The sequence below is a fragment of the Rhizophagus irregularis genome, chromosome 3, assembly GCF_026210795.1.
Source record: "Rhizophagus irregularis chromosome 3, complete sequence".
NCBI classification, from domain to species: domain Eukaryota; kingdom Fungi; phylum Glomeromycota; class Glomeromycetes; order Glomerales; family Glomeraceae; genus Rhizophagus; species Rhizophagus irregularis.
In genome coordinates, this window is record NC_089431.1 from 968,716 (window position 1) to 996,171 (window position 27,456).

The 27,456-nt window shown below is 24.2% G+C and overlaps 7 protein-coding genes across 7 annotated transcripts; 3 read left to right on the forward strand and 4 right to left on the reverse strand.

Moving 5' to 3' along the window:
- Window positions 1-1,674: 1,674 nt before the first annotated feature.
- OCT59_020268 (uncharacterized protein) lies at window positions 1,675-2,910 on the forward strand (the record flags this gene model as incomplete). The annotated part of the gene is made up of 5 exons (XM_025313499.2): window positions 1,675-1,913; window positions 2,004-2,097; window positions 2,186-2,334; window positions 2,404-2,501; window positions 2,579-2,910. The coding sequence occupies 5 exons, from the start codon at window positions 1,675-1,677 to the stop codon at window positions 2,908-2,910; spliced, it is 912 nt and encodes a 303-aa protein (XP_025187038.1).
- Window positions 2,911-7,002: 4,092 nt separating this feature from the next.
- OCT59_020269 (uncharacterized protein) lies at window positions 7,003-8,253 on the forward strand (the record flags this gene model as incomplete). Its single annotated transcript, XM_025309019.2, has 5 exons — window positions 7,003-7,274; window positions 7,334-7,427; window positions 7,505-7,653; window positions 7,736-7,824; window positions 7,925-8,253. The coding sequence occupies 5 exons, from the start codon at window positions 7,003-7,005 to the stop codon at window positions 8,251-8,253; spliced, it is 933 nt and encodes a 310-aa protein (XP_025187039.2).
- A 1,301-nt stretch (window positions 8,254-9,554) lies between these two features.
- Window positions 9,555-10,781, forward strand: OCT59_020270 (uncharacterized protein; the record flags this gene model as incomplete). Its single annotated transcript, XM_066149077.1, has 5 exons — window positions 9,555-9,790; window positions 9,879-9,972; window positions 10,064-10,212; window positions 10,279-10,370; window positions 10,453-10,781. 5 exons carry the CDS (start codon window positions 9,555-9,557, stop codon window positions 10,779-10,781), a joined length of 900 nt encoding a protein of 299 aa, XP_065990025.1.
- Window positions 10,782-13,493: 2,712 nt separating this feature from the next.
- Window positions 13,494-15,509, reverse strand: OCT59_020271 (uncharacterized protein; the record flags this gene model as incomplete). The annotated part of the gene is made up of 7 exons (XM_066149078.1): window positions 15,310-15,509; window positions 14,755-15,228; window positions 14,427-14,661; window positions 13,833-14,126; window positions 13,728-13,757; window positions 13,616-13,651; window positions 13,494-13,543 (listed from the first exon to the last, which is right to left on the reverse strand). Exons 1-7 carry the CDS (start codon window positions 15,373-15,375, stop codon window positions 13,494-13,496), a joined length of 1,185 nt encoding a protein of 394 aa, XP_065990026.1. The 5' UTR covers window positions 15,376-15,509.
- A 2,096-nt stretch (window positions 15,510-17,605) lies between these two features.
- OCT59_020272 (uncharacterized protein) lies at window positions 17,606-18,696 on the reverse strand (the record flags this gene model as incomplete). Its single annotated transcript, XM_025310018.2, has 3 exons — window positions 17,606-17,652; window positions 17,847-17,873; window positions 17,946-18,696. 3 exons carry the CDS (start codon window positions 18,694-18,696, stop codon window positions 17,606-17,608), a joined length of 825 nt encoding a protein of 274 aa, XP_025187042.2.
- Window positions 18,697-19,210: 514 nt separating this feature from the next.
- On the reverse strand, window positions 19,211-19,514 carry OCT59_020273 (uncharacterized protein; the record flags this gene model as incomplete). The annotated part of the gene is made up of 2 exons (XM_066149079.1): window positions 19,211-19,357; window positions 19,440-19,514. 2 exons carry the CDS (start codon window positions 19,512-19,514, stop codon window positions 19,211-19,213), a joined length of 222 nt encoding a protein of 73 aa, XP_065990027.1.
- Window positions 19,515-24,472: 4,958 nt separating this feature from the next.
- OCT59_020274 (uncharacterized protein) lies at window positions 24,473-25,098 on the reverse strand (the record flags this gene model as incomplete). Its single annotated transcript, XM_066149080.1, has 4 exons — window positions 24,473-24,519; window positions 24,608-24,625; window positions 24,701-24,730; window positions 24,807-25,098. The coding sequence occupies 4 exons, from the start codon at window positions 25,096-25,098 to the stop codon at window positions 24,473-24,475; spliced, it is 387 nt and encodes a 128-aa protein (XP_065990028.1).
- Between the last annotated feature and the right edge of the window lie 2,358 nt (window positions 25,099-27,456).

Below are 27,456 nucleotides of genomic sequence, written 5' to 3' on the forward strand. Positions count from 1 at the left end.
TGGGCTTTTCTGGAGTAACACAAAAGAGATATATAATATTAGTATAGTATGTTTGTGGAATTTTTTACTTTGTATGTATGATTTTTTATGGTACATATATACTTATCACAATATATAATAATATGTATGTATGATAGTATGATTTAAATTTTTTTATTACGTATAAACGAGTGAAATTTTAAAGAAGGAGCGAGCGCAATCGAAAAGGTGTATGACGAGGCTGGTAAAAAAAGTATGATTTATATACGTATGTATGAAATTTTTTTCACTACATACGTACAATTTTTCTATATTTAACAATCAAAGTAGTACGTACTACTAGTGTTGGTCTCCGTAAATAGTTGAAGTCCAAAAGTCAAGTAAATATAATGTTTGTAAATCAGAATTACCATCTTTTAACTAACCACAATAGTGTAGTATTTACAGCCAATTTACAGCTTACGTTTATAATATTACAACCGCTAAAGGTTGTAATTCGATATATAATAATCGTTACTTACGACAACCAACCTTAGTACGTGCGATTTAAAATCATACGTACTAACAAAAAATGCAATATACATACTATTTTACAAATCATACCATACTAAGATCGGATACACCGAATACAAAATATGTTTTTTCAATCAAAATATTAACAATTGAATAAGTGGTATGATTTTTAATGAAAATAATGAAAATCATTATACTTTAAAAATAGTAACGTTTCATAAATAATATTTCGGATTTTCTTTCAATAAAAGTCGTGTAACGAATTTTTGGTCTAGAATCTCTTTTGATATATCAACATAACAGATAAACAATTACGAAAAATCACGAAAAGTAAAAATTTGATTAAAAGGGAAATTTAAATTATTAAACAAATTTTTAAAATTTTTTTCAATATTTTCGGTATAACAAAGAAATTAATATTAAAAATAAATAAATAAATAACAAACAAACGCGAAATGTCAAAAAAAAAAAAAAAAAAAATAAGTAATCATTTTCAACTAGGAAAAAAAAATGGACGAAAAAGGTAAAAAAAAAAATGAACGAAAATGGTAAAAAACGAAAAAGATGATGATTTTCCTGAATTCATCAACAGCTGATTCTATCTTCAGCAAATCCTATTAATTAAATAAAGTTTTTCGTAGTTTTAATTGGGTAATACATGAAAAAATCAAAATAATAACTTTATTAAATCCCTATTGAACCCTTGTTGAACCTCATGTTTAACTATTTTGAACCTGTGATTCAAAATTTTCTGGTTTGGATCTGCCATATCATCGGGTATTTTCACCATTTTGGGACATTACCGAACCCTTACTAATAATTAATTGAAATATGCCTAATATTAGTAAGGTTAGTAAAGTTTTAGATAATAAAATAATAATTTAAATTATAGGTGATTTTTTAAAATAGAAAATTAAAAAAAATCATGGTATCCAATAATATTACATAAAAAAAAATAAACAATTTTTCCGGAATTTATCTCAAAAATAAAATTTTAACAGTTGATTAAAATTAACAATAACAGATTAATAACAGGTAAATAAATAAATCAGACGTGCATAAAAACTCTTTTTTATTTCGTTTCATTTCATTTCATTTCATTTTTTTTTAAAGAAATAAAAATATTGTAATAAAAGATTAATAACATAGTAATAAATAATCATTTTTTTTTAAAAAAAAACTATGGGAAACGGTAAGTCAAAAATTAAAAAACAAACAAAACTTACGACAGAGGTTAAGCCTCAAATAATAAATGAAGTAAAAGAAGATAAAGAACTGAAATATTATTTACCAAATAATTATACGGACGTTGATAGACAACACAATAATACATTTGTAAAAAAAGAAGTTTTTCAAGGTAGTTTTTCTGCTTCTATTGAAGAGAGATTAAATAGAGGAGAATGTAAAGTATTAGATGTATGGTAAGTAAAAAGTGGTAAGTAAAGAAAATTATATGATATTTTTTAAAATAATTTTATTAATAATATATATTTTTATACCATATTCTTTAGTTGTGGTCCTGGAACATGGTTATTAGACCTAGCAGCCAAACACGAGAAATCCTCTTTTTTTGGAGTGGATATTAAGCCAATATTTCCAACGGAGGTAAATTACTTTTAAAGGGATATTAAATTTATATAATACATTATAATACATTAATTAATACTTTTGCTAATATTTTTTTTTTTTTTAGATAAAACCATCAAATTTAAATTTTATTCAAGCAGATGTATCGAATGGATTACCATTTCCTGATAACGAATTTGATTTTGTGAATCAGGAAACAATGTTATTTATTTGGACGATAGATCAATGGGATTTTATCCTATCTGAGCTCGTTAGGTATTTATAATTTATATATGTATATATAAAATTTTTCTTTTATATCAATTTTAAATATTTGTTTTATAGAGTAACATGCCCAGGTGGATATATTCAAATATGCGAGCAAAATTTTTCTGTATATAAAGGCATAGGTCCAGTTTTTTATAAAATTCTTGAAGATGGACGTAAGTATTATTCGGTCCTTTCTTAAAAAAAAAAAACTTGATAATAGAATTCTCTCATTCATACTGTATGTTTTTAGATTACGCCTCTGGTTTAAAGCGAAATGTAGATATAAAAATAACACCTCGTCTTAAGGAAAAACTTGGATCCCAGCAAAATATTACAACGGTTCATGAAGAAGAAAGACAAGTTGTTCTTGGTCCAAATGGTGGTAAAATTGGATTAGCATTACAAGACATTTATTTAAGTTATATGTCAACTAATATAGCAATTGAAACAATGAGTGTTCTTTTAGGAATGTCAAAGGAAGAATATAGAAATCATTTAAATTATGATCTTATAAATGAATTTAAAGAAACTAATACTTTTCATATAGTAAATAGATATTGGGCTCAAAAGAATGTAAATTAAAAGTGTCTTCTTATTAAAAATATATTAATGTACTTATTTATTATACAGTTATTATTGTACTACTTTATTACCCTTAATATTAATAGAATTTGAATAATTTAATATAATTTTTTTGATTTTTTTTTTCCACTATAATTTCATTGTGAGTTGTGACATATGCGATTACAGTACGATTTTCTGAATGGTATTTCCCGAATATAATTTAATTACCTGAATGCCAATTTTCCGAACTGGACATTTTCCTGAATTTGCATAAATTACAGTTTTTAAATTTTGTTAAACAATAATTATAATAACTTTATTAAAATTTATACAAAAATGCATTCAGAAAAGAAACGCGGAATAGAATGAGCAATTATCATTCAACTAGATTACTAGAAATGTCTCACTTTATAAAATTTGGGAAGAAACATCAAATATATACAGTAAGTGAATCTTGAACCGAGATTATCATTAACGTAGTGGTACGGTAATTTCATGCGGTAATCACTTTGGGATGGCGTTTTTGTTTTTGTATTATGAAACGCTGTTATTTGATTTTCACGTGATCATTTGTCAAAGTGATACTTAGTAATTGCTGTTACGTTTAACTTAAAAATTCCCCTGATTATTAGCGTAACCACTTCTTTTAATAAAATAAAATAAAAAAAAAAAAACTGAATTTCTACGTGTTTTAATAATGGCGTGATTTTAAAATCTTAATTTTTTTTCGGTCTCCCTATGAAAAAGGAATTTCAGAATTTGTCTGGAATTTGCCCTCGTTGTCTGAATAATAATGTCTGGATAATGACCGGAATCTTTCACATTTCGGTACATTATTCTTCATCTATAATATACTTTACAATCCTCAATATTTATTTGGGTTATAAGAAATTTTTTTCTTTTTTTCAGAATGTAGCAATAGGAATACAATAAAAATTTTAATTTTCTTTCATAAATCAAGGTATAAATAAAGACCCGGACGTCCGGAATCATTCATATTTCGGTTCATTGTCCGGATGTCCGGAATTATTCATACTTCGGTTACATTATCCAGACGTCCGGAACCATGGTACATTTTCCGGAACGTTCCAGACATTCTCGCTGGACATCTTTTTTTTTTTTTGTAGGGACTAGGGATCTTATAAAATAAAAAAGTGGAATTATAAACATTATAAACATTATAAACATTATAATGTTTTCGTTAATCCATACTTTTTTAAATAATCATAGAGTTATTCGGTTTTCAGACATGTGATCAAAATTTTTAAATCATGTGATTGGAAACTCGTGTAAACCAATCAAAATAGTTTATTTATACAGAACCATTTGAGCCAATCATTCGAATTTTTTGAATTTTTTACCAAATTAATATTAGCTTAAAAATTTCCTTTTTAGATAAAAAAAGAATTTGTTTTGAAAATGATAAAATAATACGTAATATTAGTATTTTGGTAAAAATAAACAACATTTGTATAAACAACTTGAAAATATTTAAAGCATCCAATAAAAATCATTCAAATTAATCATACAAAAAAAAAAAAATTTCGTAATGAACCTAAAAAGAATGATCTAGACAAAACTTTCATCTAAATTTTATTTTTATTGGTGAAGATTTACAATCTTTTTGATTTATAAAGAGAAGAAGAGAAAGATTATTTTTTTGAAAGTTATTGTGAAAACCGATTCGTTCTTTTTTTTTTTGATATCATGACCATAAAGAAAGTAACTGGTACCTTATCAATGTTACCAATAATATATCATAATATTTAAAGAATGGTACCAGAAAGTAATAAAGTAATATAATTCGTTCTTTCTCACATAGTAATGACTAAAATAACTAAAGAAAAAGTGAAAATTTTACATAAAAACTCAACATATTGCATATTTCCGATATACAGTATTTATAATATTACGGGATTTCCTTTTTTCTTCACAAAAAAATTATTTTCTGTAGCAGTTCAAAAAAAATGAAGCTAAAAAAGGGAAAAATAATAAAGTATACAAAGAATTTTAATCTTTTTGCGCGTTTTTACACAAATGTTTTTTACATACCAGATACTGTAAATGTTATTTTCGCATATACATACGTTATACTGTTGATATACATGATCATGTTTTTTTTTTAAGTGTGCATAAAAAACTAAAAAATCCCTTATTGTATTAACAAGGGTTATACATATTTTTTTTTTCTTTATTATGACAAAAGTATATTTTTGTAATGTTTTTTTGTCTGCATGTAATCTAAAAATTTAGAATTTACCAATAAATAGAGTTTTAAAAACTGTCCTATTAAGGAGAATATTTGAATTGTGAGACAATTGAGACATTGCTTTTTTTTTAATGTATAAATATATATACAACATAGTTAAAACAACGATATATGCAGGGTCCCTCGAAAAATAACGTGGAATCGAGGGAATTTGATTGGATGAATTTTTCTCGTGTAACAATATAAATAAAGGAAACTGTAAACAAAGTGTTACTAATAGTCAAAAGATTCAATATTCCGAATTTCCCGATTATTATTATTTTTTTTTTTAAAAAAAAACTTCTAAAGGTGCAAATCCTTTCACCTGACTCTTCTTATGCATTAATGAGTAAAATTTACATGTAAAATTTTTAAGGGATGATATTCATTCCCTTACTTTTTTTTTTAAAAAAAAAATAAAATAAAATAAAATAAAATAAAATAAATATTAATATTTTAAATAATTTTTCATCGAATTTTCAATAACTGGAATTAAGAAATACCGATAAATAAAAAATAATTTTAAATTAAACTAATTTTATATTTGAATATGCAAAAATTTCTCATTTGAGGTTCATATAAATTGACATTGCATTTTGATCCCTGCATATTTATCTGGAAAAAAAACAATAAGCAAATATAGTAAAATTAAAAATTTTTTTTTTTTTCAAGAATAATTTTTCTATTCCGGGTTTGTAATGAACATGTTACAGTTGTTACACGACTTTTTTTTATTATTTTGGTCGTAAAATATTTGTTTTGAATAAACACATAAATAATGTTTTTTTTCTTAAGTCTGTTCAACGAAAATGATGTAATCAAAAATAAAAAACGTATCAAAAGCATCAAAAGTCATCAAACAACATAACATCAAAAAAAAAAAAAAAGTATCAAAAAGTATCAAATGTCATCAAATGTTATCAAACGTACAAAAAAGTATCAAATGTATGAATTTATGCTAAAGAAAGAAAAAAGGCTTTTATTTATTAAATTATACGTACATAATTTTTTATATATAAAAAAAAACTGTAGTTAACATTTTGTGGCTGCATTTTTTTCATATTATACCTTTTTAATACCTTTTGTTTTTTAATAAAGTACAAAAAGGAAAAACGTTATGTTTTTGTTATTTTTGAAATTTTAATAATATTTATTAAAAATAAGTTTTAGTTCTTACTATAAGTCGTACAAAAGTTAATAATTTTTTTTATTAAAATTAGTAAAATTTAATAAGTTTCAAGTTTAGTTTTATTTTTTTATTATTTTTTTTATTTTATTTTATTTTTTTTTTGTTTTTATTTTTTTTTTTTAAAATTTTTTTTTCCTTGTTCTCTTTCGTAACTTCTAAAGATACATGAGATGAGATAATCATCAATCCTATTATTTATTTATAAAAGTAAGCCTCTATTTTTTTTAAAAAAAAGATTGCACGTCAACTGTTGTAATAAAAAAGATTTGGAAAAGATCTGCATATTTTTATTTAGTTTAAACATTCCACATGGAAATACGATAAATTAAACAGATAACTTAATAAATTACAACTGAAACAATGCTTTTTTACAACATGATCAAACAAAATTGGTAAATTAATTATGTCGTGAATATTGATTGCGTATTTATTTATTATTTACAAACCTTAAAAATCGTACTATTAAGACTTTTACTATTAACTTGATAATTTGATAATGTCATATATTTTAAAATAACGATTTAAAAGTAAAACTTTTTTTTCTTTTTTTTTTTTACTTCATATTTCAAAGATTTTTATTTTTTTTAAAAAAAAAATAAAAATAAAAATAACACTCAAATAAAGATCATTTTTAAAGATCTTTTATTTCATTCTTTTTTTTGTAAAAAAAAAAATGGGAAATAACAAATCAAAAGTTAAAAGAACATTATCAAATTCTTCCAAAAAACATCACCAAAACTCACAATACTTATTATCAAAAGAATCCGAATCACGGAATTTAGATAAAGAAAAGGAGTTGACATATTACTTATCGAATCATAATGATGAAGATATTGATAGACAACATTTTAATCATTTTTTTAGAAAACATATATTTCAAAATAATTTTTCTGTTCCAATAGAAGAAGGATTAATCCAAGGAGGATGTAAAGTATTAGACATCGGGTAAGTAACTAGTTTGATTTCTTGAATAATGAATATTTTTTAAATGATCTATAAATTAGATGCGGTCCTGGATCGTGGTTATTAGATCTAGCAAGTAAATACGAGAATTCTTATTTCTTTGGAATTGATATAAAACCAGTATATCCGAATGAGGTAAATATTAAAGTGAACGCTGGATAAAAATGTATATCGTATCGTATAATAAATATGTACATTTTTTATATATATAGATAAAACCGAAAAATTTAGAATTCTGCGAAGCCGATATGTTTAATGGATTGCCATTTCCCGATAATGAATTCGATTTTGTGCATCAAGAAGTAATGTCATTCATAATAAAAGCAGATCAGTGGAATTATGTGATTTCCGAACTTATTAGGTATTGTATAATGTATAATGTATAATGATGCCTTTATTATTATTTACAGTATACCGACCTAAAAAACTTTTTTTTTTTACAGGGTGACGAAACCAGGAGGATTTATTGAAATTGTTGAATATATTTCACCCGAAAATAGTGGTCCAGTATTAACTAATGTGTATAAAACACGTAAGTAATAAATAAAATATATATGTATAATAAAGATTTTAATTTTTATATAATATATATATAATTAATATATATGTTATATATGTTATATATTATTTAGATTTTGATTTATGCCTTCAACGAGGCGTGGATATGAGTTTGATACCTAATCTTGATAAAATAATTGAATCACATCAAAATATATCACAAGTTCATAGAGATGAACGTTCATTTATAATAGGACCAAATGGGGGTAAAGCTGGTTTAGTCATTCAAGATATTATAATAACATTTAATACTTCTGACCTTGCAACTGATGATATTTCTTCTAAAAAAGGAATTTCTAAAGAAGAATATAAAAATATGATTTTAAGAGATTTTAAGAATGAATTAAAAATTACTAAACCCAAATTAAAAGTTTGTAGATTTTGGGCCCAAAAAAATGCCTAAAAAAAAAATAACATATATACATATATAAAAGTACATATTTAAAAAATATTTATATTAAAAAATTTTATTGTATTAAATAAAAAGAGATTTTGTACGAACGAATTATATTTGTATTTAAAAAGAGATTTGTAAGAATAAATTAGAATAATTATTATTATAAATTATAAATAAATAATATAATAAATTATTTTTTTTTCGGGGTTCTTATTTCCGATTAAAACAAAATTCAAACCGTCTTTTTCTTTTTTGGTAACAAGAATTATATTTTATGGGATTCTTAAATCCGATTGAAAATTCGAACCATTTTCGGCTTTCGGCTTTTATATAATTACATCGCGTATCACATGAAGTATTGTAACTGTAAACATTCCTTTTACATTGTTGCCCGAATAAATTTAAATCGGAATTACAAAATTAATTAAGGCGCATAATAAAACCGATTAAATTAGGTTTGTTATACCTCCGAAATAATTTATTATATAAAACTGTTTGAAAATAATGTTGTGAAAGTTAATTTCCAAATTTGGTCGTATTAAAATAATAATGAGTAATTTTCATTACATACAGTATTTTTACATTTCGTGAATGATCTTGATCGAAAATATTAAAAGAAAAATAATTATACTATCATTATATAATAATCTTTTTACTTGAATAATTTTGATTGAAACATTTAAAAATAATTGATAAAAACAAATTGATAAAAACTAATAAGGAAAAGTAAAACTGTACGTTGTAAATCCCACATACTACCACAAAATATATTAAAATCCTCTTTCTGTTTTTTTTTTCCTTTATTATTATATAAACAAATTCCTTTTTTTACTATAAATAAATATATATATATATATATTCAATATTATTTATATTTTTTATAAATTATTTTCTAATTTAGATTCCTTCTTTATATTTCACTATTTTCATTCCTTTTTAATAATTATCATATAATTGTCATTATTTTCTACAATATTCGCTCATTAATTGACAAAACCCTCCTTTTTATACGTCATTTATCCCTTAATTTAATCTTTTCTCCCGTCGTTCTTTTTCTTTAACATTCTTTTCCCCCTCCTTTATAACTCATTACCCCCCTTGTAATACGTCAACTTCCTTCCTACTTTCTTTTATTATTCGTATTTTCTTGCCACTTCAGGCGGAAAATTTATAATGAGTTTAAATTCCAAATTCTTTTAATAAATAGAACACATTTTTTAAAATCACAATTTCGTTGAGAAATCTTTTATTTAATAATATATTTTTTTTTTCTTGTATATCGTATTATTATTTTATAATAAATAAATATGGGAAATAATAATTCGACTTTTAAACGTAAAAATAAAAAAATAGTATTAGATAAAAATGAAACTATGGACTTGGAAGTAGGAAAGGATTTAAAATATTATTTACCGAATAATTATGAAGATATTGATAGGATTCATATGTTTCATTTTTTTCAAAGATATATATATCAAGGTAATTTTTCTTCTCCGATTGAAGAAAGATTAATGCAAGAAAAATGTAAAGTATTAGATATTGGGTAAGTTAAAATAAATAAATTAATTAATTAACTTTTTTTAAAAGCATTTTTTTTTTTTTTTTTGAGAATTAAATTTTTTTAAATAAAGATGCGGACCCGGAACTTGGTTGTTGGATCTTGCAAATAAATATGAAAAATCTTTATTTCATGGGCTTGATAATAATTCAATATTTCCAAATGAGGTTAGTAACGTGACAATTAATAAAATAGTAATTAGGTAATTAGGTAATTAGGTATAATAATTAATATATATATATATATAAATTTAATTAGATAAAACCGTCAAACTTAAATTTTATGAAAGCGGATATGTTTGATGGATTACCGTTCCCTGATAATGAATTTGATTTTGTACATCAGGGTACAATGGCGTTCATTATTAAAGCAGATCAATGGACCTTTATCATTTCTGAAATGATTAGGTATAACTTTATTATAAATATGTAAATAATTTAAAAAATGGATATTTATTTATTTATTTATTATAGAGTAACAAAACCTGGTGGATTTGTTGAGATTCATGAACCATATTGTATATCTAAAGGATTTGGTCCAATTTTAAATAAAATAAATGAAGCGCGTAAGTAAATTAATTATTTCTTCATATTTATCAACTATTTATTATTAAGGAATGACTAAGATCTATTTTTTAAAAATTATAGACATTTCATCTTGTTTACAAAGAGGAGTAGATATGAAATTATTACCAAATCTTGATAAAATAATTAAATCAAATCCAAATACGCCAATAACTTATAAAGATGAAAAATTCTATATTTTAGGACCTAATGGTGGTAAGATTGGTATGGTTAATCAAGATATTTTTATAGGTTTTCATGATAATGATGTGGCGATGGAAAATTTAAGTCCAGTATTAGGTATTTCTAAAGAAGAATATAAAATTATGATGACAAAAGATCTTATAGAAGAACTTAAATATACTAGTCCAGAATATTCATTAATTAGATTTTGGGCTAAAAAAATTAATTAAAAATTAATTAATAACTGATTAATAATATTATTATAGTATTTTTATAGTATTTTATATTTTTTATATTAGTTTATAAGTTATTATTATTTTATGATATAGTATAAATAGAGTATAACAATTATTTTATATATACTTATATTTATACAACTTTTTATATATGAAAAATTTATTTAATTTAGTAGCTTAATTAAATATTTATTTGGTAATATATATATATATATATATATTAATTTTTAATAAATAGGCGCTAATTACCAAATAAAAATTATTGAAGCATACTGTTAATAATGTTTGTATAATAATAATACAAAAAAACAGCACAGTAATGAAGTACTAATTTTTACGTTATTTTGACTCGACATTTTCGTATCTTGTTTTTCCGCTTCAATTTTTTTTCCGAATAATTTATTTGTATTTTCTAAAAAAAAAAACAAATCAACAATTAACAATTAATCCGTTCGTTTCATAATCATAGCAAGTTGCACTATTTTATCAGCGTTACTGGTGATGGACCGATCTAAACTCGGTTAGGATTAGTTGTAAATAATATTGTATATGTTTTTCACATGATATGAAACGAGTTTAATCATTTTTAGTTAAGGTCAGAAACACCATTTGTCCATTGTCCATCTGATTCAGCAATCACTTCTCTATAATTCGTTAAATTTTTAATGATATTCGGGATTTTTTCGGTCGCGATTGCGTGCGTCCACTAGTATTACTCTGTCGGAATAGATACCGAAAACTCTAAAGTGATTTCACTTTATGTAAAATCGTTAATTATCATTCTCTTATTCTTCATAACTACAGTAAAGGTAATCCGTAGTAATCTTCCCGTTTGTTTAAACTTAATATTATGGTGACTTGAATAAGTTAATAAAAGGGTATGATGGTCGTTCTTTCTGCAATTACATTTAATGTTGTCATAATAGAGTATTTATAATAATAACTTTTAGATTTAAGTGAAGATACTACTTTATAAAACCTATGAAATTCAATATAAGAGCGAACGTGATCCCATTTTCATTTCGGATTCTTTAAAAAGTACGTTTATCGTTAGCGTTAAGTATAATCATGTGATAGAATGGTATGATAGTTGATTCATTTCTTTTAATATTAAAAATCCGATTAATTAATAAATAATGTTATGGAAATACTAGTATTTCAGTTATTATCGGTTTACCATGATTTCATTGATTAAATTGTTACTTGTTTCAATAGATGTAATGTTTTTTAGAAAAAAATCTCGAATCTCAAGAACCTTCATCATGATAGTATTATATAAAATGACAATACGATATTTCTATTATACAAACTTTTTAAGTATTATATATTATATCTTATTCCAAGTTAGAAGATTGAATTTATTACTAATAAAAATATTTTTTATTTATTAAATTAACGCTCGTTTATATCCTACAGTATAATAATTAGTTTTTTTTCGTTTCGATTAAAATTAATTTTTTCATTTAAAATTAAATAGTAACTATACGTTTATATAAAAAAAAATATATAACAACCAGCAAAACATTCTTGCTTTTCGATCCGATAGTTTGTGAATAGCATGATCTATATATATATAATTCAATACTTTATTTTCGTCAATATCTAATTAATTGGTGCAGGAGAAACCGAATTTTGATCAATTTATTATTTTTTGTCCTTTAAGATTGTGAATACTATAAGATATTCTATTAAACTTACTGTACTATTGGAAAAAAATAAAAAGAAAATTTTAAGATGATATAAATGAGTACGATTGCAGTTTATGTTTCATGAAAGAAAATATACGTTTTTTTTAACCTCTGTTTCAAAAATAATTTTAGATGGATCAATTATTGCGGTTTTCAGAAATGTTGGCATTGATAGATTTTCAATATATTGTATATTTTGTGTTTTTGTGTTTTTCCGGACATTTTTGATGACAATTTCCGGACAATTTCCAGATATTTTCTGGACAAAAAAAAAAACAAACAAAATATAATTTTTTTCCGGACATTTTCGATGACAATTTCTGGACATTGCCTGGACATTTTCCAGATATTTTCCGGATATTTTACAGACAAAATATTGTATTTATGTTTTGTATTTTGTGTTCTTTTTTGTCCGGAAAATATCTGGAAAATGTCCAGAAATTGTCACCAAAAATGTCCGGAAAAACACAAAAACACAAATATACAATATATTATTGAAAATCTATCAATGCCAACATTTCTGAAAACCGCAATAAAGTCTTAGACAACTTAAAGAGAAAAAAAATTTTTATTTAAAAATTTATTCAAATAAAAAAATTAAAAAAGTGAATCACTTTAAATATAAAAATAAAAATAATAACAAATATAAAATTATTTGTTTGTTTGCTGCTAATTTTAAATTTTTTCTTAAAGCTTGATATACAAATAAATTTTTCATCATCATCGTATCAGAATGCTATTTTGCTAAGCATTTTCGATTTCTAACGTTTCTACCGGTTTGTGATCAAAGTTGAGCGTCTCTTTTTAATTTTTTAACACGTCCCCCAATAAATAATATAATTTCTAATATATATATATATTTTTTTCGTTTATTTGATCCTGACATAAGAAATTTCCGTTAAGATATAGTACTAAATAAATAAAATATATACTAAGTTAATAAAAATTTTTTAAATACTAACTTTTAAATTTATTAAATAATATTCTGACTATTTCCAAAAAAAAAACTTACTATAATTTAAGACTCATCATTCAAATCATCATCTTCTTGATTAATTTCGTTGAGATCTATTATTAAAATAATTAATAAATAAAATTAGACGAATAAAATAATAAATTACTTCAAATAAATTATTTTACCTAATTCACTAAATTGAACGTCAAAGCATTCTGAAACTATAAATTAAACAATAATATAATTGTTAGAATAAAATATAAATTTATAATTAATATTAATAATAGTTATACTTACTTATATTTGCTGATACTGATGGAACATCATCTGTTATTAAAAAAAAAATTTGATATCGTTAAAACTTGAATAAGATTTTTTCATAATTAAAAATTAAAAATTTACCCGAATTAATTTGAAATGATGATAAATCTGATGAATTTACTGGTTCTGGAAGATTTTTGAAATTTAACAGTCTACTTGTATAGATTGCTTGAGGATGAGTTTTAATACTTTCAGATTTATTTTCATTTGAACTGTTTTTCAATTTTTTTTCTCTAGTTTTTGTATAATATTCCCTCATTTGAAAATAAATTTCATTATCACATGTTGTTTCTTTCCATTTATTTAATATTTGATACAATTCTTTAGCAGATGGTCTATTTTCTGCTTTAGCATCCCAACATTTCGTAATTAAATCTACAAGAAATTTTGGAATATTTTCAAAAATTTTTGGTCTTAGTCCTTTACATATTTTAACAGCTAAAATATGATCATGAGGAATATCATTAAAAGGAATTTCTTCAGAAAGGTACTCATTCATAATTATTCCAAATGAATAAATATCAGATGCTTTTGTATATTGATATCCACGTAAAACTTCTGGTGCCATATAAGGTAATACTCCATAAACTCCTTCTTTTTTATCTGATTTCTCTTTATTATTTACTGGTTGACACATTCCTAAATCGCTTATATATAGAGTATCTAATATGTTACCTGAATGAAAATCTTTATGAACTTTTTCAGCATTATGGATGCTTAACAGTCCATTTGCAATTCTTGATAAATTATAAAGTTTTATAGTGTCAGAAGAACTATTTAAATAGTAATTTCTTAAATTTCCATTTCCACAATAAAATAAGACCATCATATAATCTTTGGTATTTGGATCCTGTGTTATTCCATAGCAGTAAACAATATTCCGAATATAAATCTGAAGATAAGATTTGATCTAATAATTAATATTTTAAAAAAAAAGTTTAATAAAATTACAATGACAATTTTATATAACGCACAATAAATTAATTTTTTTTTATTTAATTACCTCATTTATAAAGTCAGTACAAATTTCAGAAGAATTATCCAAACTTTTTAATGCAACTTTACAATTTATGTTTCTTTCCCATTTTTGATTTTCAATATCCCAATGCCAAATATATCCTTCAGGCCATTCAGCTGAATAAATTTTACTAAAGCCTCCTCTGGTAATATAAGTAACATTTTGTAAATTCTCAAAAGGTATCCATTCAAGGCATTTAAGATAATATACAGCATTAAGTTGTGAATATTGTATTAATTCATCAATATCTTTATTTCCACTAGTCCAATTTTTAAAATTTTCTTCAAATCTTTTTGCATTACAAGGTTGACACCAATTTTCTCCTGTACCAGGTTCATTACATTCTCCACATATGCCATATGCTTCTTTTCTTTTTTCTATTTCATCCATATAGATTACTTTATCATCAATCTCTTCTGATTTGGTAGCTGAATCAATAGTAGAAATTGTAACATGAACCTAAATAAGTAATAAAAATATATTTGTTAATTAAATCATATTATTTATACATAGTAAATTATAATTTGAAACTGCATTTACATGATATTTTTTCGAATCAACTCCTTTCCATAAATTTCTTGGCTTTTCTTTATTCAAAATTTCCATACTAGTATTTCTTGGCTTTTTTTGAATATCTTTTTTAACGTGTTTACTACAGTAATTTTAGTTATATGTATAGTACTGTTATTTACTTTATAATAAATGAAAATTTTTAAAACAAATTTAGTGAACGTAATGTTGTTTTATTAACAGAGCTTAGGCTGCTCAGCTAAATATATACAAAAATATGCATCATGCACATCTGAGCAATACCAATCAGAATCAACAATTTTGTCAGCCACACATTTTTATCCTAATCGAATCATTTTAGATAATTTTGTATTATGATTATGGCTAAGATTTTTTTTATACAATTTAAAAATTGAAGAATATATGGCAACTGGTATTATATCCTTAATTACATAAATTTTATTAGTAGATAATTCAATATTAAAAGTTTAATGTGTACTAACCAATATTTATAATTATAAAGTAACTTTTTGTGCTGTCGGTACATAATTTTTAATGGATCTAAACTAGGTTAGTATTGGGTAATAAATAATATTATATACTTTTCACATGATAAGAGTTTAATCATTTTTAGTTAAGGTCAGAAACACCATGATTGTCCATTGTCCATCTGATTCAGCAATCACTTCTCTATAATTCGTTAAATTTTCAATGATATTCGGAATTTTTTCGGTCGCGATTGCATGCGTCCACTATTACTCTATCGGAATAGATACCGAAAACTCTAAAGTGATTTCACTTTATGTAAAATCGTTAATTATCATTCTCTTATTCTTCATAACTACAGTAAAGATAATCCGTAGTAATCTTCCCGTTTGTTTAAACTTAATATTATGGTGACTTGAATAAGTTAATAAAAGTGTATGATGATCGTTCTTTTGCTCTGCAATTACATTGTATTTATAATAATCATTTTTAGATTTAAGTGAATATACTACTTTATTATAAAACCTAGTATGAAATTCAATGTACTAGTAAGAGCGAGCCGATTCTTTAAAAAGTACGTTATCGTTTAATAACGTTAAGTATAATCATGTGATAGAATGGTATGATAGTTGATTAATATTAAAAATCCGATTAATTAATAACTGAAATAATATTATATTATGGAAATAGTATTTATTATCGGTTTACCATGATTACATAGTAGATTAAATTGTTACTTGTTTCAATAGATGTAATGTTTCTAGAAAAAATTCTTTCAATGTCTCGAATCTCAAGTACCTTCATCATGATATTATATAAAATGACCAGTACATTATTTCTATTATACAAATTTTTTAAAGTATTATATATATATCTTATTCCAAGTTGGAAGATTGAATTTATTATTATTATAAAAGTATTTTTATTTTGTTAAATTAACGCTTCGTTTATATCATACAGTAATAATAAATAGTTTTTTTTTAGTTTCGATTATAATTAATTTTTCATTTAAAATTAAATAGTAACGTTTATATAAAAAAAAATATAACAACCAGCAAAACATTCTTGCTTTTTGATCCGATAGTTGTGAATAGCATGACCTATATATATATATAATTCAATACTTTATTTCGTCAATAAACTAATCAATTGTTGCAGGAGAAACCGAATTTTGATTAATTTATTATTCTATTAAACTTACTTTAATGTTAAAAAGAAATAAAAAGAAAATTTTAAGATGATATAAATGAACTAATATTTTTCAGGGAATACGATTACAGTTTCAGTATCATGAAAGAGAATATACTTTTTTTTAACCTCTGTTTCAAAAACAATTTTAGATGGATCAATTAAAGTCTTAGATAACTTAAAGAGAAAAAAAAAATATTTTATTTAAAAATTTATTCAGATAAAAAACTAATATGTATAAATGAATCACTTTAAATATATAAAATAAAAATAATAACAAATTTAAAATTTTTTGTTTGTTTGCTGCTAATTTTAAATTTTTCTTAATGCTTTATATACAAGTAAAATTTTTATCATCATCGCTATTTTGCTAAACATTTTCGATTTCTAACGTTTTTAACGTTTTGTAATCAAAGTTGAGCGTCTCTTTTAATTTTTTAACACGTCCCCAATAAATAATATAATTTCTAATATATATATTTTTTTTCGTTTATTTGATCCTGACATAAAAAATTTCCGTTATTAAGATAGTTAAGATATAATACTAAAGTAAATAAAATATAAGTTAAGTTTAAAATAAAAATTTTTAAATACTAACTTTTAAATTTATTAAATAATATTCTGACTATTCCCAAAAAAAACTTACTATAATTTAAGACTCATCATTCAAATTATCTTCTTGATTAATTTCGTTGAGGTCTATTATTAAAATAATTAAATAAAATTAAACGAATAAAATAATAAATTACTTATTCAAATAAATTATTTTACCTGATTCACTAAATTTTACAATCAAAACATTCCGAAACTATAAATTAAACAATAACATACTAATGTTAGAATAAAATATAAATTTATAATTAATAATTAATATTAATAATGGTTATACTTACTTAGATTTTCTGATATTGATGGGACATCTATTATTAAAAAAAAAATTTGATATTGTTAAAAATTGAATAAGATTTTCATCATTAAAATTAAAAATTTACCCGAATTAACTTGAAATGATGATAAATCTGATGAATTTACTGGTTCTGGAAGATTTTTGAAATTTAACAGTCTACTTGTATATATTGCTTGAGGATGAGTTATAATACTTTCAGACTTATTTTCAATTGATATATTTTTAAATTTTTTTTCTTTAATTTTTTCATATTCTCCCATTTGAGAACGAATTTCATTATTATTGAATTTCTTATCTTCTTCATGCCAATTTTTTAATATTTGATACAATTCTTTAGCAGATAGTCTATTTTCTGCTTTAGCATCCCAACATTTCATAATTAAATCTACAAGAAATTTTGGAATATCTTCAGAAATTTTTGGTCTTAGTCCTTTACATATTTTAATAGCTAAAATATGATCATGAGGAATATCATTAAAAGGAATTTCTTCAGAAAGAAACTCATTCATAATTATTCCAAATGAATAAATATCAGCTGCTTTTGTATATTGATATCCACGTAAAACTTCTGGTGCCATATAAGGTAATACTCCATAAACTCCTTCTTTTTTATCTGATTTCTCTTTATTATTTACTTGTTGACACATTCCTAAATCGCTTATGTATACAGTATTTAATATATTTCCTGAATGAAAGTCTTTATGAACTTTTTCAGCATTATGGATACTTAACAGTCCATTTGCAATTTTTGATAATCTATAAAGTTTATTAATACTACTAGAATTATTTAAATAGAAATTTCTTAAATTTCCATTTTCACAATATTTTAAAACCATCATATAATCCTTGGTATTTGGATCTTGTGTTATTCCATAGCAATAAACAATATTCCGAATATAAATCTGAAGATAAGTTTTGATCTAATAATTAATATTTTTTTTTTAAAAAAAAAAAGTTTAATAAAATTATAATGACAATTTGTATATATCGCACAATAAATTAATTTTTTTTTTATTTAATTACCTCATTTATAAAGTCAGTACAAATTTCGGAAGAATTATCCAAACTTTTTAATGCAACTTTACAGTTTTTGACTCTTTCCCATTTTTGATTTTCAATATCCCAATACCAAATATATCCTTCAGGCCATTCAGCTGAATAAATTTTACCAAAGCCTCCTCTGGTAATATAAGTAACATTTTGTAAATTCTCAAAAGGTATCCATTCAAAGCATTTAAGAAAATATACAGCATTAAGTTGTGAGTATTGTATTAATTCATTAATATCTTTATTTCCACTAGTCCAATTTTTAAAATTTTCTTCAAATCTTTTTGCATTACAAGGTTGACACTAATAATCTCCTGTGCCAGGTTCATTACATTTTCCACATATACCATATACTTCTTTTCTTTTTTCTATTTCATCCATATAGATTACTTTATCATCAATCTCTTCTGATTTGGTAGCTGAATCAATAGTAGAAATTGTAACATGAACCTAAATAATAAGTAGTCAAATATATTTGTTAATTAAATCATATTATTTATCATAATAAATTACAAATTGAAATTGTATTTACATGATATTTATTCGAATCAACTATTTTCCATAAATTTCTTGGCTTTTCTTTGGATATCTTTTTTAACGATTCCATACTTATCAATTACGAAATAAATGTGTTAACTACAGTAATTTTAGTTATATGTGGTTATTTACTTTATAATTGAAATTTTTAAAACAAATTTAGTGAACGTAATGTTGTTTTATTTACAGAGCTCAACTAAATATATAAAAATATGCACAACATGTATCATGCACATCTGAGCAATACCAATCAGAATCAACAATTTTTGCCAGCCACACGTTTTTATCCTAATCGAATCATTGTGGAATTAATAAGGGGTCGTAACTCGTAAAATTTTGTATTATCATGGTGGCTAAGATTTTTTTTTTTATTAAATTATGCAATTTACAAATTGACAAATTGAAGAATATATGGTAACTGATATTATCACCTGGCTACTAATTGGTATTTAGGATTTTTTCCGCCAGTTATAAACTGGCGGACCAATTACTATATCTAGGATGATAAAAAAGTTATTTACTGATCTAGTTTAGTATATAAATGGGCCATCATCCTTCGGATGATAACCCATTTATATACTATTAGATTAGTAAATAACTAATACATACTTTTCACATGATATGAAACGAGATTAATCATTTTTTAGTTAAGGTCATAAACATCATTGTTCCATTAATCAGACTTCTTTATAATTCGTTAAATTTTCAAATGATATTCAGAATTTTTTTCGGTCACAATTGCGTAAAGAAAATTACATTATTACGCTATCGGAATAGTAGATGCAAGTGCTTTTCATTCATAATTATAATAAAGGAAATCCGTAGTAATCTTTCCGTTTGTTTAATATGATGATGATTTGAAATAAGTAATGGGATATGAATGATGTTCTTTTATTTATAATATTGTCATAATAAAGTATTTATAATTAGAAATTGGTTACTGTACTTCTATGTTAAGTGTAATACTACTTTCAGTTATAGCGTCTATGTAACTGAATTCAATATAAGAACGGGCGTAATCCCAATTTCATTCCTGATTCTTTAAAAGGTACGTTATTTTTTTTTTCTTTTTTAAATTTTATTTAATTATTTATAATCATGATAGAGATTAACATAATTTTATAAAATACCTAGAGGTATCGTCGAAAGGCGATAACCCTATAACTAACCGATCTAATCTAAATGACTATAGTCGTGACTCGTGAGACTAAAAAAAAACTAATTGTGTAAAGTCTACAAAATTGATAAACTATTACTAATTATTGCGATTAGTGTGATCAGGTGATTTGTTAACGAAAAAACCGAAAATAACCGAAACCCCTATTCAAAAAGTTATTCCAAATAATTAATGGTCAATTGGTTTGTGTTCTGGTCACTTTTAATACAGTAACCACTAATGTAATAATAAGAATTACATGAAAAGAAGTTGGAAATCGATTATAGAAATATAGAAAAATCGTTACAGTGACGGCTAAGCATTGTGTAGATCAAATAACATTTATAGTAGTTTATATGTCCACATGATCACATGATCACTTTTCGCAGCCGATATTTACGATCCATGGTTTAAAGTTTTTTTTTTGAATTTTCTAATATTTTCTTCTGTTTTTGGGTTATAATTTTCTAATCAAATCAATAACTATATATATAAAAATTTCTAATACAAATTGTGAAATTAAATAATAGATACATTAAGAAAAATAAAATCTAATTAATTTTCTAATAGGAACGTACGCGAAATTAGACAAAAATTCTCCACTTGTCCAGAAATCTGATTCCTTTTCCAAAACAACTTGACCTAATTCGTCCTAAATTTATTTACTCTGTTGAACGTTTATTCGCTATCAGAGTCGTCTCTGCAACCCTGTATGTCACTATGCGTTTCTTGTTTTCATTCAATTTTTCGGTTTCTGACTCCACAACTTTTTCTTTACCTTTAGATACACTTTTTTCTTCTTTTCCGCTTATTTCGTTAATTCGACTACTAAACAGAGTTTAATTGATTAGAATTTTCTACCACATCGTTATTCGGAACCGTGGATACTGAAGGATAGTTAACGCATCTACAAATTAGTTGTTCGTAGGGAGTGCTCCTAACGGGTCGGGTTGGGTCAGGTTTAAGGGATATTTGAATTCGATTCGAATATTCATGTGATTCGACTTGAAAATTCGGATCGATCAACCGTGTAACCAAACTTGACTCGACCCGATCATAGTTTAACCCGAATAACCTGGGTCAAACTCGAATTTATATTAAATTTATGATCAGCTAAATTAATCGTCATTTTACGCAATTTTTTTACGAAAAATTTTACAATTTTTATTGTAATAATGTTTATTTATTAATTAATATAAAATTCAGTTTGGAATCTTGGTAAGTGTGAAAAATCAAAGAAATTTAAACTCATACATGCACGAACAGTTTGTGTTTTAAGGCTGAATCATTTTGTTGCCAGTAGATCAGCTCCACCAAAAAAAATTCGTTCTACTGGAACACTTGTTCAATAATATTATCAATAATTGCATACAATAAGCTTATTTATCTGTAATAGCCAGATAACCTTGGACGTATTGGAGTCACCAATTTTCCGTAACCAAGTCTTATTAACTCTAGAGTTTTAAAAAGAATTATGAAATAATATTAAATATATATTTTAAATTAAATACAATAAAAACTTTTACTTACGAAAACCGCGGCATCCGGGTCACCCGGGTTGATCTGATTCAAAACAACAGTACGACCCTAACCCGACGGGTCGGGTCATGCGGGTTACAAGTCATTAAAATGATTAATCCTGATTCGATTCAAAATTCGAGTCGGGTCGATCACCCGGGTCTGATCTGACCCGTACGGAGCACTAGTGCGACGTTGTCAGCCCCGTAAAAAAAGTCTATCCGTTTTTTTTATATTCCATCTTTTTTCCGTAAAAGGCTCATATTTCCGGAATTAATAGCCTTATATCACGGAATTTATCAAATTATTTACATTTTCCGTGAATGGATCCGGGAAAGGCTCATTTTTACGTAGTTTTTACAGAAATAATGGATAAAATTTTTTATAGGGTAGACGTCTTTCGATTGCCCGGTTTCCTGAATTTCATCTTGCGCTTTTATTTGTAATCCATTCCCTAAATCCTCTGTCATTGCTCATTGATACGTGGCCTTGGATAAATCTTGTCCATTATTTAAATACATTAAAATATATTTCACTTTGTTAATTTTAATGGTTTTAGCAAAATGGCCGCCATATTCTCTAATGTAGTCCTTTATAATCGTGTAGTCGTGTTTCCAATATCTTATTCGCTCAACTTATTAACTGCCTGCCAACTATATCTTTTCTTTATATCGTTCGATGAAATCTTTTCTTCAAACATTCTAAAGAAATATAAACGTCCATTTTTTGTTATTGGTATATTAGATCCACCCTTTATGAAAATTGATTCCATATTATTTGTTAAGCGGATTTTAATCTGGACAGTTTTATATTTGTAGTTTCATTTGACCGTAGACGTTCCACACTTCCACATAACCCACTTGTTCATCACATCTCTTCATCTTTCCAATACGCTACGCCGGAAATCATATTATAATCTCAAGTCACGTGAAACACTCGTGAAACGTTGGCAAAATATTTATCCAAAAGGTACGTTATTGTTTAAACGTTAAGTATATAATGGCATCATTATAGTTGATTCATTTCTTTTAATATTAAAAATCCAATATTAAAAAACTTTAATTAATAAATAATATACTATAGAAATAGTAATTATTATAATTTTACCATAGATTGAATGTTACTTTTTTCAACAGATATATGTTTTCTAGAAAAAATCTTTCAATGGCTCAAATCTCGAAACCCTTGATATCATATAAAATGACTAGTACGATATTATACAAACTTTTTTAAAGTATTATATAATTATTATATATTTTATATTTTATTCCAAGTTGGAAGAATAAATTTATTATTTATTATAAAAATATTTTTATTTTATGAGAGTAACGTTCGTTACCTACAGTATAATAAATAGTTTTTTCGTTTCGATTAAAAATAATTTTTTCATTTATATAATGAAATAATAGCATTTAGTATATAAAAAATACAAATGTTCTTGTTTTTTTTGTAATTTAGTTATTATATTTTGATCTGATAGTCATTGAATAGCGTGATCTATATACAATTCAATTGTAAATCAATTAAATTAGGCATTGCATTTTTAATTCTGCCCAAAATTCTACTCTAATTCTAGTAAGTTGACATTCACCAGCGGTGATATTTAGCAATACTTAATTAAATTAGTGTAAGAGAATTTTATTAAGACAAAATTCTTTAAAAATTCTTAACTGAACCAAATTTCGATCAATTTATTATTTTTGTCGTGATCATATACAGTATTTTATTAAATTTATTATATTGGAAAGAGATAAAAGAAAATTATAAGATGATAAATGAACTAATATTTTTCTCGGATATGATTGTAAATTTCTGTTTCATAAAAGAAAATTTTTTTTAACTCGTACCTCAAAATAAATTAAGCAAAGTCTAGATAACTTAAGAAGAAACAAAAAAATATTTTATTTAATATTTATTCAAATAAAAAAACTAATAATAAATATATAAAAATAAATCACTTTTAAATATAAAAATAATAGATTTAAAATTATGTTTGTTTACTACAACTAATTTTGAAGTAGTTTTCTTAATGCTTAATAGATCAGCTACTAACCCAAGTAACATTTTTTGTCATCATATCAGAAATTCTATTTATCAAACATTTCGCTTTCTAACGTTTCTAACGTTTTGTAATCAAAGTTGAGCGTCTCTTTTTAACATTTTAACACAATCCCAATAAATAATATAATTTCTAATATATACATTTTTTCGCTTATTTAATCCTGACAAAAAATTTCCACTAAGTTATAATACTAAAGTAAATAAAATATAAACTAAGTTAATAAAAATTTTACTTTTAAATTTATTAAATAATATTCTGACTATTCCCAAAAAAAACCTACTATAATTTAAGATTAATCATTCAAATTACTATCATCTTCTTGATTAATTTCGTTGAGATCTATTATTAAAATAATTAAATAAAATTAGACGAATAAAATAATAAATTACTTCAAATAAATTATTTTACCTGATTTACTAAATTTTACAATCAAAACATTCTGAAACTATAAATTAAACAATAACATAGTGTTAGAATAAAATGTAAATTTATAATTAATATTAATAATAATTATACTTACTTATATTTGCTGATACTGATGGAATATCATCTATTATTAAAAAAAATTGATATCGTTAAAACTCGAATAAGATTTTTTCATAATTAAAATTAAAAATAAAATTTACCCGAATTAACTTGAAATGATGATAAATCCGATGAGTTTACAGGTTCTGGAAGATTTTTGAAACTTAAAAATCTACTTGTGTATACTGCTTGAGGATGAGTTTTAATACTTTCAGACTTATTGTCATTCGATCTGTTTTTCAATGTTTTTTCTCTAATTTTTCTATTATATTTATCCATTTGAGTACGAATTTCACTACTGAGTTTCTCGTCTTCTTTATCCCATTTTTTTAATATTTGATACAATTCTTTAGCAGATGGTCTATTTTCTGTTTTAGCATCCCAACATTTCATAATTAAATCTACAAGAAATTTTGGAATATCTTCAGAAATTTTTGGTCTTAGTCCTTTACATATTTTAACAGCTAAAATATGATCATGAGGAATATCATTAAAAGGAATTTCTTCAGAAAGAAACTCATTCATAATTATTCCAAATGAATAAATATCAGCTGCTTTTGTATATTGATGCCCACGTAAAACTTCTGGTGCCATATAAGGTAATACTCCATAAACTCCTTCTTTTTTATCAGATTTCTCTTTATTATTTGCTGGTTGACACATTCCTAAATCACTTATAAACATAGCCAAACCCAGCAATATATTGCCTGAATGAAAATCTTTATGTACTTTTTCAGCATTATGGATACTTAACAGTCCATTTGCAATTTCTGACAATCTATAAAGTTTTATATTATCATCAAAATTATTTAAATATAAATTTCTTAAATTTCCGTTTTCACAATATTCTAAAACCATCATATAATCTTTCGTATTTGGATCTTGTGATATTCCAAAGCAGTAAACAATATTCCGAATATAAATTTGAAGATAAGATTTGATCTAATATTTTTAAAAAAAAATTACAATGACAATTTGTATATACGCAGGATAATTTTTATTTAATTACCTCATTTATAAAGTCAGTACAAATTTCGGAAGAATTATCCAAACTTTTTAATGCAATTTTACGATTTATGTCTCTTTTCCATTTTTGATTTTTAATGTCCCAATACCAAATATATCCTTCAGGCCATTCAGCTGAATAAATTTTACCAAAGCCTCCTCTGGTAATATAAGTAACATTTTGTAAATTCTCAAAAGGTATCCATTCAAGGCATGTTTTATAATGTACAGCATTAAGTTGTGAATATTGTATTAATTCATCAATATCTTTATTTCCACTAGTCCAATTTTTAAAATTTTTTTTAAATCTTTTTGCATTACAAGGTTGACTCCAGTACCATCCTGTGCCAGGTTCATTACATTCTCCACATATACCATATGCTTCTTTTCTTTTTTCTATTTCATTTATGTAGATTACTCTATCATCAATCTCTTTTGATTTGGTAGAAGAATCAATAGAAGAAATTGTAACATGAGTCTAAATAAGTAATCAAAATATATATGTTAATTAAATAATATTATTTATAATGAATTATAAATTGCGATTGCATTTACATGATAATTATTTGAATTAACATAATTCCATAAATTTCTTGGCTTTTTTTTGAATATCTTTTTTAACAATTCCATACTTATCAATTACAAAATAAATGTGTTAATTACAGTAATTTTAGTTACGTGTGTATTACTGTTATTTTTTTACTTTATACAAAATATGAAATTATTAAACCAAGTTTAGTGAACTGTAAAGTCATTTTATTTACGGAGCCCGAAGTATGCAAAAATATGCATGTATCGTGCGCACCTGAAGCTAAAATCCATACCAATTAGAATCAACAATTTTGTCAGCCACACATTTTTATCCTAATCGAATCATTGTGAAATTATTTAGATAAATAATAATAAAAATTAATCATGATGGTAAGATGGTAAGATTTTTTTGAAAACAAATATAAATTTGGAATCTAATTTGCTGATCAGAGTAGATTTGGTATGAAAATTTGTTGATCTTATTTTCGTTTGATCTACTTTGTCATTATCAAAATATGGGCATGATCTGCACAATTTTTTTTTTTCCGAAGTAGGACAGACAGGACGAAACTCTTAAACCAACAATTTTGTGATTATCCAACTCCCCATGAAAAAGAACACTTGTTAAATTATACAATTTACAAATTGAAGAACATATGGAAACTGGTATTATTATATCTTTAATTACATAAATTTTATTAATAGATAATTCAATATTAAAAGTTTAATGTGTCATAGTTGATTAATTTCTTTTAATATTAAAAATCCGGTATTAAAAACTTTAATTAATAAATATTAAAATAGAAATACTATAGAAATAAATAGTAATTATTATAAGAAAAAATGTATTTGTAACAGCCTGTTACATATCTTATTTGTAACATCCTTTTTTTATTTTTTTTTAATAATAAATTTAATATGTGTTTTACAAATAAAATTTTTATATGCAAAATTTAATTTGGAAAACTTTTACTTAATGTATTTAAGACAGTTTCATAGACAAAATTTTAAGTTATAAGCAGCATTGCAGAAACTTCATATTTTTAAACAACGTTGACACTGCGCCAAAATCACGTGATTCATCCGTCGTTATTATCTACCCCAGTATCGCCAGAAAATTTTTTCACCCCCACGTGACTTTGGCCGGCATTATGAGATTTGGCTGGAATTAAGAAATTAACCATGTGTCGAATAACGTGTGACGACTAGGATTTT